The 14,246-nt window shown below is 41.1% G+C and overlaps 1 protein-coding gene across 8 annotated transcripts in view; it reads left to right on the forward strand.

The window, feature by feature from the left end:
- Positions 1–14,246, forward strand: part of LOC143297225 (uncharacterized) — a 52,987-nt gene that overhangs the window by 13,233 nt on the left and 25,508 nt on the right. For all 8 annotated transcript variants that reach the window (XM_076609448.1, XM_076609450.1, XM_076609451.1 and 5 more), the window contains 5 exons: positions 4,877–4,993; positions 9,454–9,557; positions 11,011–11,109; positions 13,023–13,121; positions 14,058–14,162. In XM_076609448.1, coding sequence (XP_076465563.1) covers positions 4,924–4,993; positions 9,454–9,557; positions 11,011–11,109; positions 13,023–13,121; positions 14,058–14,162 — 477 coding nt within the window. In that variant the 5' untranslated portion in view covers positions 4,877–4,923. The remainder of the gene's footprint in view (positions 1–4,876; positions 4,994–9,453; positions 9,558–11,010; positions 11,110–13,022; positions 13,122–14,057; positions 14,163–14,246) is intronic.

Here is a 14,246-nt window from a genome sequence, read left to right on the forward strand (position 1 = left end):
TCGTTCTGGAATTTGCAAGTTCTGCACTCAAGAAGTCGGTCAGGCTGGCTTTATCATCTAGAGAAATTATGTCCCACTGGCTAGTTTCTTACTTTCTTGGTTGAAGGCTTTCTTTCCTTCAACTCAGTTCGCTTAATCTGCAGACTTAACTATGTGCTCATTGTATATGCTTTCGCTGCCGTTATAACACGCCTGAAATGTTATGTGTCTGCTTTAATTGCAAAGGCTTCCTCTTTCCCAGAACTGACTTCAACTGCGTAATAATTGTCAAACGTGTGAAGCTCTTGTTTAATGCTTCATGGAAGCCGATAGTTCTTATGTCATTAGATCACTTGCCAGGAAATCGCTGGTAACAGTCTCATGGTGAGTGATGAGATTTTTTTTATATTGTGCGAATGAAGGAATTGAAGGTCTGGAATAAATTTATGGGGTCATTTCGGGTTTAGCCTCTTCACTCCACAGTCCTTGTGTGGAGATTCATGCTTTTCTTCCTCGTCGCCAGAAGTTATTTCTGATGTCCCATGCTAGCTGCGCCCGTTCATTGAAGGTTACACACTACCGGCCTCTAGCAGCGTCGTTCCTAATAGTTCCCAGAAGTCCTCCAGTAATATTTCCTGTCATATTAAGGTGCTCAACAGCATGGTCAGCTGGTACTTGATTATGCCAACCTTCTTGCATGAAGCCTTGATGTCGGGAGCTGTCACTAGGATTATCTTTCTGTCCGCCAAGAAAACAATCAGGTGCAATGGGAGAAATCGAATGCACTAAACCAAGGCAACATCCCAACATAACATGAGGAAAGGTTCCCAGTCTCTGTATTGAAGAGCATTGGTGAACCACAAGAGAATCGAGAAAGGATTCGTGTATTGTCTGGAGTATGCCTTCTCTGAACAAGATGCTTCAAATTCCTCAAACAGAACTTTGACATTCCGGAAATATATGTCCATTGACGCAACATCTAGACTTGTCATTTCTCTCATTCTCTCTCACCTTGACTACTGTACCTCTGTATCGTCTGGTTTGCCTGCTTCATCCATTCAGTCCCTTCAGCACATACAAAACTCTGCTGCCCGACTCGTCCTCAGAAAGAAAAGATCTGAGCACATCACTCCTCTTTTGCAACATCTCCACTGGTTTCCTGTCTCACTCAGAATAAAGTACAAGATCAGTACTCTATGTTATAAATGTATTCACAAATCAGCCCCTTCCTTTCTCTGTGGCTGCCTTCACCTCTACACTCCATCTCGCTCACTACGATCGGCTTCGGATCCACTCTGTTTACACATACGCAGATTCAAACACTCCACTGTTGGCCACCGTTCTTTCTCTGTCTCTGGACGTTGCAGTTGGAATGAACTTCCTCTTTCGCTTCGGCAAGTCTCCACACTCAGCTCTTTGAAGTCTGGCCTTAAAACCCACCTCTTCCCAAAATAGCCTCCCTTCCCTGCCTCTTCCTTATCTTCAGTTTGTTCAGTTTTAGAGTTATGCATGCGTGTGAATGACTGGTGTGAAAGCGCTTTGATTTTTCTCTGCACAAGATTCAGCACTATATAAATACCGTTATTATTATTATTATTATTATTATTATTATTATTTTCAGTCACTGACACACAAGCCTTGTGACCAGATCTTCAAGGGATGATTTGATCTGCTGATCATCATTGTTTGAAAAACTTGCTGCAACTTTCTTGTTGCATCTTTGAGGTTGTTATTGGTTACTCTTCCACTCTCCCTTGCCCCTTTCTTGAAACATGTCTATAGAACTGACCAAATGGCTTCCAGTAGGCTTCCAGGGGGTCTGTGTGTGGATTACATTGTTCCGTCTTATCCGTTCATGACATTTCCTACTATTGTCTCATCAAGGACGCCACTTTCAACCAGTTGCTTTAAAGGCTTGATGAATTCATGTTGTCTCACATGACTTTGTAAGTTCGTCTGTGTGTGGAACCGTCCCAACACAATGACAAAATCTTTGCAGCTATCAATTTTTCCTGCTGCGACATGTTTGTTTTCAATAAAGCTGCCGGCCAAATGTATGGTGAACTTCTCACCTGGCTTCTTTGTCACTGCCTCACATTTTTGCATCACAATCTATGTGGCAGAGAAGTGTGAGCTTGGGCAACTTTTGTCATTGGAGGATTTGGAACATCTTGTTTGTTTTGGTTTGTAGCTTGGGCAAATCATGTCAAACCCATTGTGGATTTCCCCTTGATCTTCAGCTCACTTCGGCACGTACCAGCTCTCTTTTCTGCTTGCACAAAAACTGGTTCTGGCTTTGAGTTGTTCGTATAACCTCATGGGATGAATGAACAACTTTTGAACTGGCAGTCCTGATCTGAATGACCATTGACGGCTCACAAGGTGCATCTCGTCTGAGAACTATAAACTGTCCGGCATGAAACGTATCTGTTTCACTCAAAGTATTCTCAATGGTGTACATTTTCCTTGTCATATTTAAATTGTCGATACGGACACGTGTACATACAAGCATTTAGTTTGTCATTATATTGCAATAAACAAGGAAGTCTTTGCATCGTTTATGAATATCAGCACATTTTTAGTAAAAATCGGTGAAAAGGGTGCAGTGTGTTTCACCAGTCATTACTTTGACTAATATTTGAATTCTACATGTAAAAAAACATAAATAGCCATTAATTTTGCCATTTTGTTCCAATAACTGCCAGAGATTAACAAAATTGTTCATTTTTGGCCGCCATTTTGAACACTGTCATGGCGCACATATTTCGCAAATCCTGAATTCATCCATGTGGAATGCATTTTGACATTCCAGCCCAGATGGATGATTGCTTCTAACACGTGGTGTTTAGGTAGTTACACTTTTCTGAACTTAGCCTTCTGACAAATTTATAAGAAAGATGATGTTAATAATCCCAATGATTATGGAGGAATTTCTTTAAATGACATAAGTGGTAAATTGTTTGGAGTGATTATCAATAGAATTTTTTTTTCCAAGACTGGGTAGAGGTAATTAACGTCGCTGGTGACCATCAAGCCGGTTTCAAGAAAAGGGTATTCTACAGAAGACCACGTGTTTACATTCGAACAAAAACGATTCTCATTTAACCGAAAGTTATATGTCACTTTCACTGAGTTTGAAAAGGGGTTCGACTCAATTATTCGAAATTTTCTATGGCCAATTTTATTGAGGAATTGAATAGAAGGTACACTTTATATGTCAATTAAAAGCATGTATAATATAGTAAGTCCGCTGTGGTGCTAAACTGACAGAATTTATTAACTGTACTGCTGGAGTTAAACACGGGGATGCCTGCAGCCCAACTTTGTTTTCTCTATCTATCAATGAATTAGCAATTCAAGTAATAAACAATGGAAGACGTGGAGCTTTGCTTTCAGTTGATGTTTTTGAATTATTTGTACTTCTCTTAGCTGATGATATTATTCTGATGTCAGAAACTGTTATAGGTTTACAAACAGCTGAACAACTTACACTATACAGCAGATTCCCTTCAATTAAAAGTTAACGTCTAAAAGTAATATAGTATTTTGTAAGGGCGGTTATTTGGACAGCAGGGAAGGGTGGGTGTGTGATGGTATTTTGATGCCAGTTGTCAACGTTTATAAATATTTTTTCTCCGCACCCTTGAGTTTTATTGGTGCTTGTAAAGATCTTGGAAGCAGGACTAAAACACATTAACTTTAATCATGAAACAGTTACACATGCTCAATAATAATTCTTTTGGTTTATCTATCAAGTCTTCTTTTAATACTCGGGTATTAAGGTGCAATAAGGTTCAGAATTGTGGAGCCTTGATAAAGCTGCTGTTTATTGTGAACCAGTTCATACGTTTGCTTTAAAGAAGTTTTCAGGTGTTGATAGGTAAACTATTAATGATTTTGTTTATTGTGAAGCAAATCGATTCCCCATATATTTAGTTTCTACAGTTAATTGTATCAATTATTGGTTCAGCCAATTACAAATGGGGGATAACAAAATACCCTGTAAAACTTACAATATGTTGTATGATCTAGATGCTAGAGGAAATGTATTTTAAGCGTCCAAGATAATTCACTGTTTATTCGAGTATGAGTTTTGGTTTTGTATGGTTAAACCAGGGTGCTGGCTGCATTAAAGTGTTTATTTTGTGTTTTTCGCCAGCGATTGATTGATTGTAGATGACAGAAATGGTCTGACCATATCCAAAATAGTGAAAGATTTTGTTTTTATAGGACTTTTTGCTGTGTGTCTGATCTGAAACCTTATTGTTAAATACGGATAGACACTCAAATATACAACAACAAGATCCAGACTAGGTATTTCTGAATTAGCGGTTCATCGTTAGATACAGATTTAATTTGTCCAATATGTAAATATTCACTAGAAAATTATATTATTCATGTCTTCAAACTCCTCTGAAACTGTTTGAAAATTTTCTTTGTTTCTGTACAAAACTGTCAAATTCTGAGAAATTGCTACTTTATGAGAAAATTAATTGCTCTAGATTTTGAAACTGAGTGCAAGTTTGTAATATCTGTGTTTGACAGTGTGTTACATGTAGACATGTGCTGTTGTGTGATTTTAATACAGTATAATGTTTGTATACCCCTTCATAACAGGCCCAGGCCTACATGTACTGAAATAAACCATCTCTCCCTCCCTCCCTCCCTCCCTCCCTCTCTCACACACACACGCGCGCACGCACACGTACACACAATGCCAAATACAAACACGCCACGCGTATATGTGTTGCTGTAATTATCATTATCATCATTTAGTGATTCTGGCTCATGGATATATGTGTTTTTCATACTCCAATAGGAGTGAAAGATAATTAATTTTGAACTTGAACCCGTGTGTGTGTGTGTGTGTGTGTGTGTGTGTGTGTGTGTTTCCCAGAAGGCAGTCTCAGTGTTATTTTAAAAATCCATCACAAGCTGTTCAGCATGGAGGCGGGCACCAAGGACCAAAACAAGGCCATGGACTGGGAGGTGGCTACGTTTCTGCCCACAGAAAGTGAGTCACATACACACATCACACACATACGGTCGTTTTTGGTTTAAACTAACTTTATTCATAGAAACATCAAAGCATTCGTGTTTCAGCTCGAGGGACTTTTTCTTCTTCTGTGTTCGTGGGTTGCAACTCCCCGTCATGTAGGCAGTCGTTCTCCTTTTTCAGTGGTGGAGGAGCGTGTGTGTGAGGTCACTGGATACATGTGGGGGAAAGGGGAGGTGTAGGAGGGGGGGTGAAGATGAGTCAGTAATTTGTATTTGAATTTGTATTTCTTTTTATCACAACAGATTTCTCTGTGTGAAATTCGGGCTGTTCTCCCCAGGGAGAGCGCGTCGCTACACTACAGCGCCACACTTTTTTTTTCTTTTTTCTTTTTTTGTATTTTTTTCCTGCGTGCAGTTTTATTTGTTTTTCCTATCGAAGTGGAATTTTCTACAGAATTTTGCCAGGAACAACCCTTTTGTTGCCATGGGTTCTGTTACGTGCTCTAAGTGCATGCTGCACACGGGACCTCGGTTTATTGTCTCATCCGAATGACAAGCGTCCAGACCACCACTCAAGGTCTAGTGGAGGGAGAGAAAATATCGGCGGCTGAGCCGTGATTCGAACCAGCGCGCTCAAATTCTCTCGCTTCCTAGGCGGACGCGTTACCTCTAGGTAATCACTCCACTCTATTTCCGGCTGACCCTATTACAGGCTTCTTATGTAATTGTTGATCGTATCGTTGGTTGGTGAGATTGGTGAACTGACGTTTGACCTGATCAGTATCAGTTGTTTTGTCGTTCACTTGGTAGGCTGAGTCGTGGACTGCCTGATCTGATTCAGTGTTGACCATTGCTGGCGTGAGGCAGGGTTCCTGTCTGATTTAACTGTGGGTTGGTTTGTTGGGTTAAATGGTTCTGTTGGAGGAGTCTCTGAATAACTGTCAACTTTGTTGGTCTAGCTTAACAGACTTAGGGGGGGAGGTGGGGGGGGAAGCAACAACAACCAAGATCACACAGTGTCATACTGCTGTAAAGGCCATGCACGCGGTCTTACATGGACTGAGTTTCAGTTTCAGTTTCAATAGCTCAAGGAGGCGTCACTGCGTTCGGACAAAACCATATACGCTACACCACATCTGCCAAGCAGATGCCTGACCAGCAGCGTAACCCAACGCGCTTAGTCAGGACCAATGGTTGCGCAGCTGAGGCCAAGCGGCCGCCATGTCAGTGCTCCCGTGCAGAAAAACGCGCGCGCGCGTGTGTGTGATTGAGTGTGCTTGGGGGAGGGGGGGGAGTGCGGGTGTGGGTGTGTGTATGTCATCACATAACGTGCCTGTTTATGACATCCCTTATTTCAGTCTCCGATAATGGCAGCGTCGAAGCCGCCTCAGCCTCTGTGTGTGTGTGTGTGTGTGTAAGCGTGCGCGCGCCCCTGTATAAGTCCATGGAACATACCAGCCAAAACTGAATCTACTAGGTCGGCAGTTTGTGTGTGTGTGTGTGTGTGTGTGTGTGTTGCGTGTGTGTGTGTGTGTGTGTGCGCGCGCGCGCGCGCGTGTGTGTAATCTATTTATTTTCTGTCTTTTATCATTTACTTCATTTTATTCACTTGTCTATTTATTTTCATTATTCATTTATTCATCTATTTTCCCCTCAAGGCATCTGGTTAGCAGATGTGGTGTAGCGTACTGTATGGATTTGTCGCAACGCAGTGACGCCTCCGAAACTGAACTGTACTGACTGGGTTTTGTGTTTGTTGGTTTATTATTTTTTCGCTGTGTATTGATTCCCCCAAAGCCAGGACATTACCGTTGTTGTGCTGTGTAAAAGAGGGAGCGGTGACATGCCTGTGTGCCTTTTGTTGGGTCCGACATTTTTAAGTTACCGGCTCAGAAAAGAAACAGCTTTTCATTGTGGAATACTTATTTGTTTGCGTTTTTTAAAATAGATATTTGCTGTTGTTGTTGTTGTAGTTGTTGTTGTTGTTGTTTGTGTGTGTTTAAAAATTTATTCACATATCAATTGACTGGTTTGGTTTGGTTGGTTGGTTGTTTGTTTTTGTTTTGTTTTTGAGGTACGAAATGTTTAAGTTACCGGTTCGGAAAAGAAACAGCTTTTCATTGTGACTTGAAATTATTTTGTTTGCGTTTGTTGTTGTTGTTTTTTCTTGGTGTGTGTGTGTGTGTGTGTGTGTGTGTGTGTGTGTGTGTGTGTGTGTGTTAAATATCATTTACTTGTCAATTGATTGGTTTGGTTTGTTTGTGCGCACTGTCCCGTTTTATCCATTCTGTCTCAGCGTGTCACGGTCTTTCAACAAACCATTGTGCTCATTCGCTAATAACTGTGTTGCCTAACCTACAATGATATTAACGTTCATTGTATTTAAGGTCGTTTTCATATAGTATTGTACAGTTCGACACTTTGCTTCCTGGTCTGATTAACTGGCAGTTAATTAATACAGCCGGCTAGCGTTCTGCTGAACGTGCTGTGTCTGTGTAGTCTGTGGACGGCTCATCGCTTTTCTGTCAAAAAACATGTCTTTTGCCAATAGGCTAATGGTCGTCAAGGTTACTTTACTTTAGTTTCGGGTCGTGGTAGCTTTTCTCTGGTATGTAAGAACAGTTGCAACCATATCCATGTAGTACTAAATCAGTGATAAGGTGGCGACGGATAAAATGTGAACAGCTAAATGTTATGCACATTATTATACGCTTACATGTGCATCTAGATACTGATTCACATCAACAGGCACACGCATGCCCACGCACAGTCACGAACATTCGCGCGAACATGTCTTTCTAAGTAAGTAAGTAAAAACAGAAAAGAATAAAAAGATGAGAGAGAAAAGAGGAATATATATATATATATATATATATGTGTGTGTGTGTGTGTGTGTGTGTGTGTGTGTGTGTGTGTGTGTGTACTAGGCCCAACACTCAGCATATATCACAGATTGACGTAAGGTTACACTGTTGGGCCAACAGCAAAGTGAGGGCTGTATTATCAATGGTTTCTCTATTGCAATGGGAAATTATTTACAGCTTATTCTTTCGTGAAGGCTATGACTCTCAAACTAGGAGGCAGAATTGCGCTGGCCCTTTGTGCTGCAGCCTTGGGGTCTAGTTGGCCTTTGGAAACCGTCCCAGCACCTACTGTCCTAAGACCATCTTGGCCGAGAGATTGGGGATGTAATTTGGGCAAGACACTCTCCATTATAATCAAATTCTAGCCCAGATAGTCACGCCAGCAGTCCATGCTGTTCTGATGGTCGTAGTCGAACGCAACTGACTATCATACATTGATATATCTCTCTAATTTTTTTTTTTTTCTTTTTCTTTTTTTTTTTTGTCATTCACTTGTATCACAAATATTATTGATTATATTCCGGCTTCCCAAGAGTTATTTGTTATTCATATAATCATCACTGTGATCATCAACAATGTCGTTGCAATTATCATTTTCATTTGTACCATAATCATCATTCCCAAGAGTCATTCGTAATTCACAAAATTATCATCATCAACAACGTCGTTGCCATCGTCATCATCATTAGAATCGTTATAATCATCAGGATCAACAGTAACAAAAACTACAGTAGCGCATCATCATCGTCATTATCATCACCACCATCAGTATCGCCATCGTTTTCAACGGTGACAAAAACAGCAATACCAACAACAACATAACACCAGTTCCAGATAATCCATACACAATACAAAACCCAAGTTACGCCCCATCCCCGTCCTGCCTCCCACCCTCCGCCCTCTTCTCTGGCTCTCTCCCCTCCCCCAGGAAACATAATTAATCATTTTGCCCTCGGAACAATGCTGATTAAGTCATAAGCACACCAGCAGGTTTATACCATGATTCAGCAGAGCAAGACATCCCCGTCCCTTTACAACAACCCCCCCTCCCCCCCTTCCCCAACTCCCAAATTCTGTTCTTCGTCTGTCGTCCGTGGGGGCATTAAGGGGGTCGGTGTGGGAAGGAGGCAGGGGGTCAGTACTGATACCGGGCCTGGATGAGTGCGTATGTATCATGTACATGTCATGTATTCACTGGAGAAGTGAAATGTGAAAGGGAGTGGCAGAATGTTTGTGTGTGTGTGCGTGTGTGTGTGTGTGTTGTTGTATTTGTTGTTGATGTTGTTGTTGAATGTATGAGAGAGAGAGAGCATGCTTCTTTTTAACATGAGAAAGAGTCTGTCACCAGTATTTGGGGATGTATGTGTCCATGTATGTCGGTGTATAGGATTGCGTGCATGATCGTGCGCGCGTGGTACTGAAAGTGACAAAGTAATGATATCGTCGTCATTGTATTATTCTTATCATTGCCACGCTGATGGTGATGACAGTGATGAAGTGGACAACGTCAGTAACGATGATTTGAAAAGAAAACCTGGAAGGTTTAATGACGAAGATGACGACGACAATGATGATGGTTTGTCAAGAACGCTTGCGATGTGTGACATGACAGTGTCCACCAAGGAACAGACGTTTCACGAGGCGGCTTCACACGGCGATGCGGACACCGTGCGTCAACTGCTTTCTGAGGGAGTGCTCATCAACTGCCGGAACAGCGTACGGCGTTTGTTTTTAATCTGTCTTTAACTGTCTGATAGTTCTAACAATAGAAAACTGGTTGACCTCAAAGTATTACAAAAGTAGGGTTATTAACGTTCTTCTCAATGTGTGAGATCTTCAGTTTAACGTCTATTCACGAGAAGTGTTATTACTAGGAAAGAAGAGAGGTAGTGGGTGAAAGAGAGGGAATGCTTGTGAATACTTGTGTAGGAAAGTGTTGATGTATGTTTTAGAGGAAATGGAAATAAGTCTATTATAAGAAATATAAAATTTAAAGTGATAGTGATGTGTAATAAATGAGGTGATAATGGATGGAAATTAAGTGTATGAATATCAATAAGTATTAACTTACAACATCAACAAGTATTAACTTACAACAGTGTAATTATAAATGACGACATTAATCAAAATACATCAAAGGAGGATACCAACTGGACTGGAGTTTAAAATTTCCAGAAACATTCTAAGAAATGAATAATCCTTCAAATTCTGCTCAGTGGCCAATGGAACATTGGTAGAAAACTGATCAACTACAGCTTTTGGTATTAACTGTCTTATGCTTGGACAGTGGGTTAGTAAATGACTTACAGTTATTTAGTTACCGCACATACATTCTATATTGTTAGAAAATTTTGTACAAAAGGCATTTAAACGAAATGTATACGTGAGACTTGTAATTTGTCTCGAATGTGCTGTAGGTATCAATTTTAGAAAATATTTGGGATTAGCCGCATTTTTTGTGTTTATACAATATTGGTAATAGTAATGATTTGAATCTATAAGCAATTTATTAAATCGATTTCTGGATACATTTTCTATACTGCTGAAGCATTCATGTTTATATAATTGGACGTCGAGTTGTATTGCACCTTCGAAATTACGTGCTGCTCTTCTAATGGCTTGGTCTACCCATTCATTTGAAGATATTCCACAGTGCGAAGTTACCCAACAGAAAGTTATATTAATGCCCTGTTTTGTCAATTGATGAAAAATGTGTTTTATTTCCATTGTCATTTCAATTCGCTTCTTTAAATTTGGAGATTTGATAGCTTGTAATACTGACTTCGAGTCTACACATAATAAAACCTCACTTAACCTACAGTTTTCGGAAGGTCTGGAATATGATTTAAGGCCATAGTGTGTGTGTGTGTGTGTGTGTGTGTGTGTGTTGTGTGAACAGTGAGCGAGTTTACGTGTGTGTGTGTGGTGTGGGGGGGGGGGGGGGGTCGTGGAGGTGGCTAAGTGTTCTTTGATTTAACGTCTTTTCACTTTGAGACACGTGAGTGTGTGAATTTGTATGTGCGTGCTCGCGGGTATAGTTATACTTACGTGGGCTCGTGCGTGAACACATCTGTGTGTGTGTGTGTGTGTGTGTGTGTGTGTGTGTGTGTGTGAGATTCATATTATTTCACCTACACGTACGTACCCTGTCCACCACTTCCTGTCACAGCTGGACAGAACAGCCCTGCACTGTGCAGCGGCCAGCGGTCACCTGGCGGTCAGCAAAGTGTTGGTCACCAAAGGGATTGACATGGAGCTGCAGGACAAAGTAAGAACGACGCAGATAGGATTTCCCTTCTGTATTCTTTCTTTGATTCAACGTCTTTTCCCTTTGAGTGATATTAGACGTGTTATGTGTGTGTGTGTGTTTGTGTATGTAGGAGATGGGGTGTGTGTAAGGGGGTATACAGAGAAAGGATATAAACGAGAACAAGAGACTCAACAATTCGTAAATATATTTGAAACAGCAATTAGCAACATAAAAGAAATTTAAAACAAAATTAAATATCGGAGGGTCGTGTCATAGGAACGCTCCTATTGGATTATGTAACAGAGGTTCAGCAATTTCGAACAACAATAATTGGCTGGACATTATTTCTTTTCTGTTTTGTTCGGAAAATTGTTTGACTTTGCATGACTTTGTAAGTAACCTAACAATCCTTTGACATTGAAACAGTATTTGGTTTCGTGTTATGTTTTTGCTAAACTTTGTCTTGAAAGCATTCAGTCTTACACGAGACACCAGAGAGGTGACCAGTGTATGATAGTACGGAGGGAAATCCATCATTTTTTGTTGTGTAATTTCAGTTGTAAACCTCTTTTCCTTTGGGTATGAGATCCAGTCATCAGTACTATCTTGACATCTGCTCCACATTGAAGACTGGCAGACCGCAACATTCCCATTGTGATTGTGTCCGTACGTGTGTTTGTAATCCGAAGCGACGTTAACTCTCTCCATACGAACGGCGAAAGAGACGACGTTAACAGCGTTTCACCCCAATTACCATCATCAAAATATTGCAAGTGGAAGGCTGTTATAGTGAAGAGGTGAATGTTGACAAAGAATACCACAATTCTGACGACAGAAGCTAAAGGTTGAGTCATTCAGACACCCACTGGACATCCGAGGGGTCTGTGTAGAGGAGAAGAGAGGACTGGCCGTACTGAGTGAGTTAATCCCCATTTCTTATCAGAGCACGGTCATATCAAACAAGAAACAAGCAGGCTACTGTTACTCATCATGGTTATCTTTCGAGAACTGTCCACGATGCGTTGTGCCATCATCATTGATCATCATCGGTGGACATGTATGTGATTTCGTTGTCCAATGTCTGTCTGAAGCACACCCGTGCTTGCAGGAATAGATCTACTGTTATTCAGTGTTGGTAAGACAAAGGCATATAATTCAAACTATGGGTAACGCAAGCAACAGTGGTTAAGGTATGTGCCTTCTCATTAGCAACAGTTACGGAACTTATTTTTGTTGGATATCATCCCCCCTCTCCTTTGCCTCACTCATTTTCGTTATCGTGTCAACAAGCAGAGGTAACAATGTGTTTTCCGTCTTTCTGTCTCTTCTTTGTGTCTAGAATAGGAAAAGAGCCTTTGTCCAGTCTTGAAGAAATGGCCCCTGTTTCTCAAAACCTTTGCTACTGTTGCAGTGTACGCATCCGAAATGAAAGGGGGGGGGGGGTGTCTTTGGTTTTATTTCTCTAAAGCCATAGTTTAACTGCACGCCATGGTTGCAGCCATAAAAATGTGTTTCATTCTTATGCATCGCATGTTAATTAGAAATCCATATTGGCATTTTATCTGTATTATTATTATCAATAAGTTGGCTATCCATTGTATGAATATTTGTGTATTATTTATGAGCGGATTAGAAACTGTAGTTAAACGTGTAAGTGTTCTTTGGTTGACTTACGTATTATGTAACTGATATGTTTTAATTACTAAACACTGGCTTGTTTTAACTATACAGCTAAAAAAAAATGGAAGCAATGCATGTCAGTTTGAAAGCTTGTTAAGTGTGTGTGTGTGTGTGTGTGTGTGTGTCTGTCTGTCTGTCTGTCTGTGTCTGTGTGTGTTTTGTGAGTGTGTGTGTGTGTGTGTGTGTCTGTCTGTCTGTGTCTGTGTGTGTTTTTGTGAGTGTGTGTGTGTCTGTGTGTGTGTGTTGGTCAGTTCGGCATGAGGGCAGTGATGTGGGCAGCCTGGTTTGGACACACGGACATCGTGAAACTGTTGGTCACCTTCGGCTGCAGCAAGACCTGTACCAATAAGGTGATGCCCCCTTCTTTTGCTGCTTCACCTTCTGTTCCTCCTTCTCCTTTCTCCTTTTTCTGTTAATTCTGTTTTTCCCCCTTCCTTATTGCCCGCCATGGCCACCTCTTACTTAGCATTCAAAACGTTCCTCGTTTTCCTTTTCTCATTTTCTTCATTTTTCTTCGTTGTTCTTTCTTAAATTCATCCAACCTCATATCCCGTCCTCCCACCCCATAACGTTTTCCCCCTTCAATTAACTCAATTCTAGTTTTTCCCTTTACTCCTTGTTAACAACTCCGAACTCTTCTGCTCCTCAAAAAGAAATAGATGGATGAAAGAAATAAAGAACACTCAAGTAGAACATTTCCAGAAATTTGTCAGCCTTAAAACTTTATTGTTCAAATTTTCATACTGCAGCGCTAATATGTTATCAATTTCTTGATGACGACATCATATTATGTTTGACGTGTGCTGTTTGTTGACTTTGTCATTGTTGTTGTTATAAACTGCATTAAGTAATATGGTTCAAACGACCCTGTGTCCGACGGACGCAATAGCCGAGTTGTTAAAGCGTTGGACTTTCAATCTGAGGGTCCCGGGTTCGAATCTCGGTAACGGCGCTTGGTGGGTAAAGGGTGGAGATTTTTCCGATCTCCCAGGTCAACATATGTGCAGAGCTGCTAGTGCCTGAACCCCCTTCGTGTGTAAACGCAAGCAGAAGATCAAGCACGCACGTTAAAGATCCTGTAATCCATGTCAGTGTTCGGTGGGTTATGGAAACAATAACATACCCAGCATGCATGCCCCTGAAAACGGAGTATGGCTGCCTGCATGGCGGGGTAAAAACGGTCATACACGTAAAAGCCCACTCGTGTGCATACGAATGAACGTGGGAGTTGCAGCCCACGAACGAAGAAGAAGAGGAAGAAGACGGTGTGTTCCATGCCTTTCCAGCAAGGTCTAGGACTGCTGCACTGTGCCAGCAACAGTGGTAACGTGGACATTCTCGACTTCCTCTTGGAGTCTCTGGAACCAGGCAAGGTCGACGCTGTGGAGAAGGTCAGATTTCAAAGCATCACTCTGAAACAACTTTTCCAGCATTCAAACATTTGTTTTCGTTAAAAGGATATTCTATTATTATTA

Source organism: Babylonia areolata, chromosome 22 (assembly GCF_041734735.1).
Source record: "Babylonia areolata isolate BAREFJ2019XMU chromosome 22, ASM4173473v1, whole genome shotgun sequence".
NCBI classification, from domain to species: Eukaryota; Metazoa; Mollusca; class Gastropoda; order Neogastropoda; family Buccinidae; genus Babylonia; species Babylonia areolata.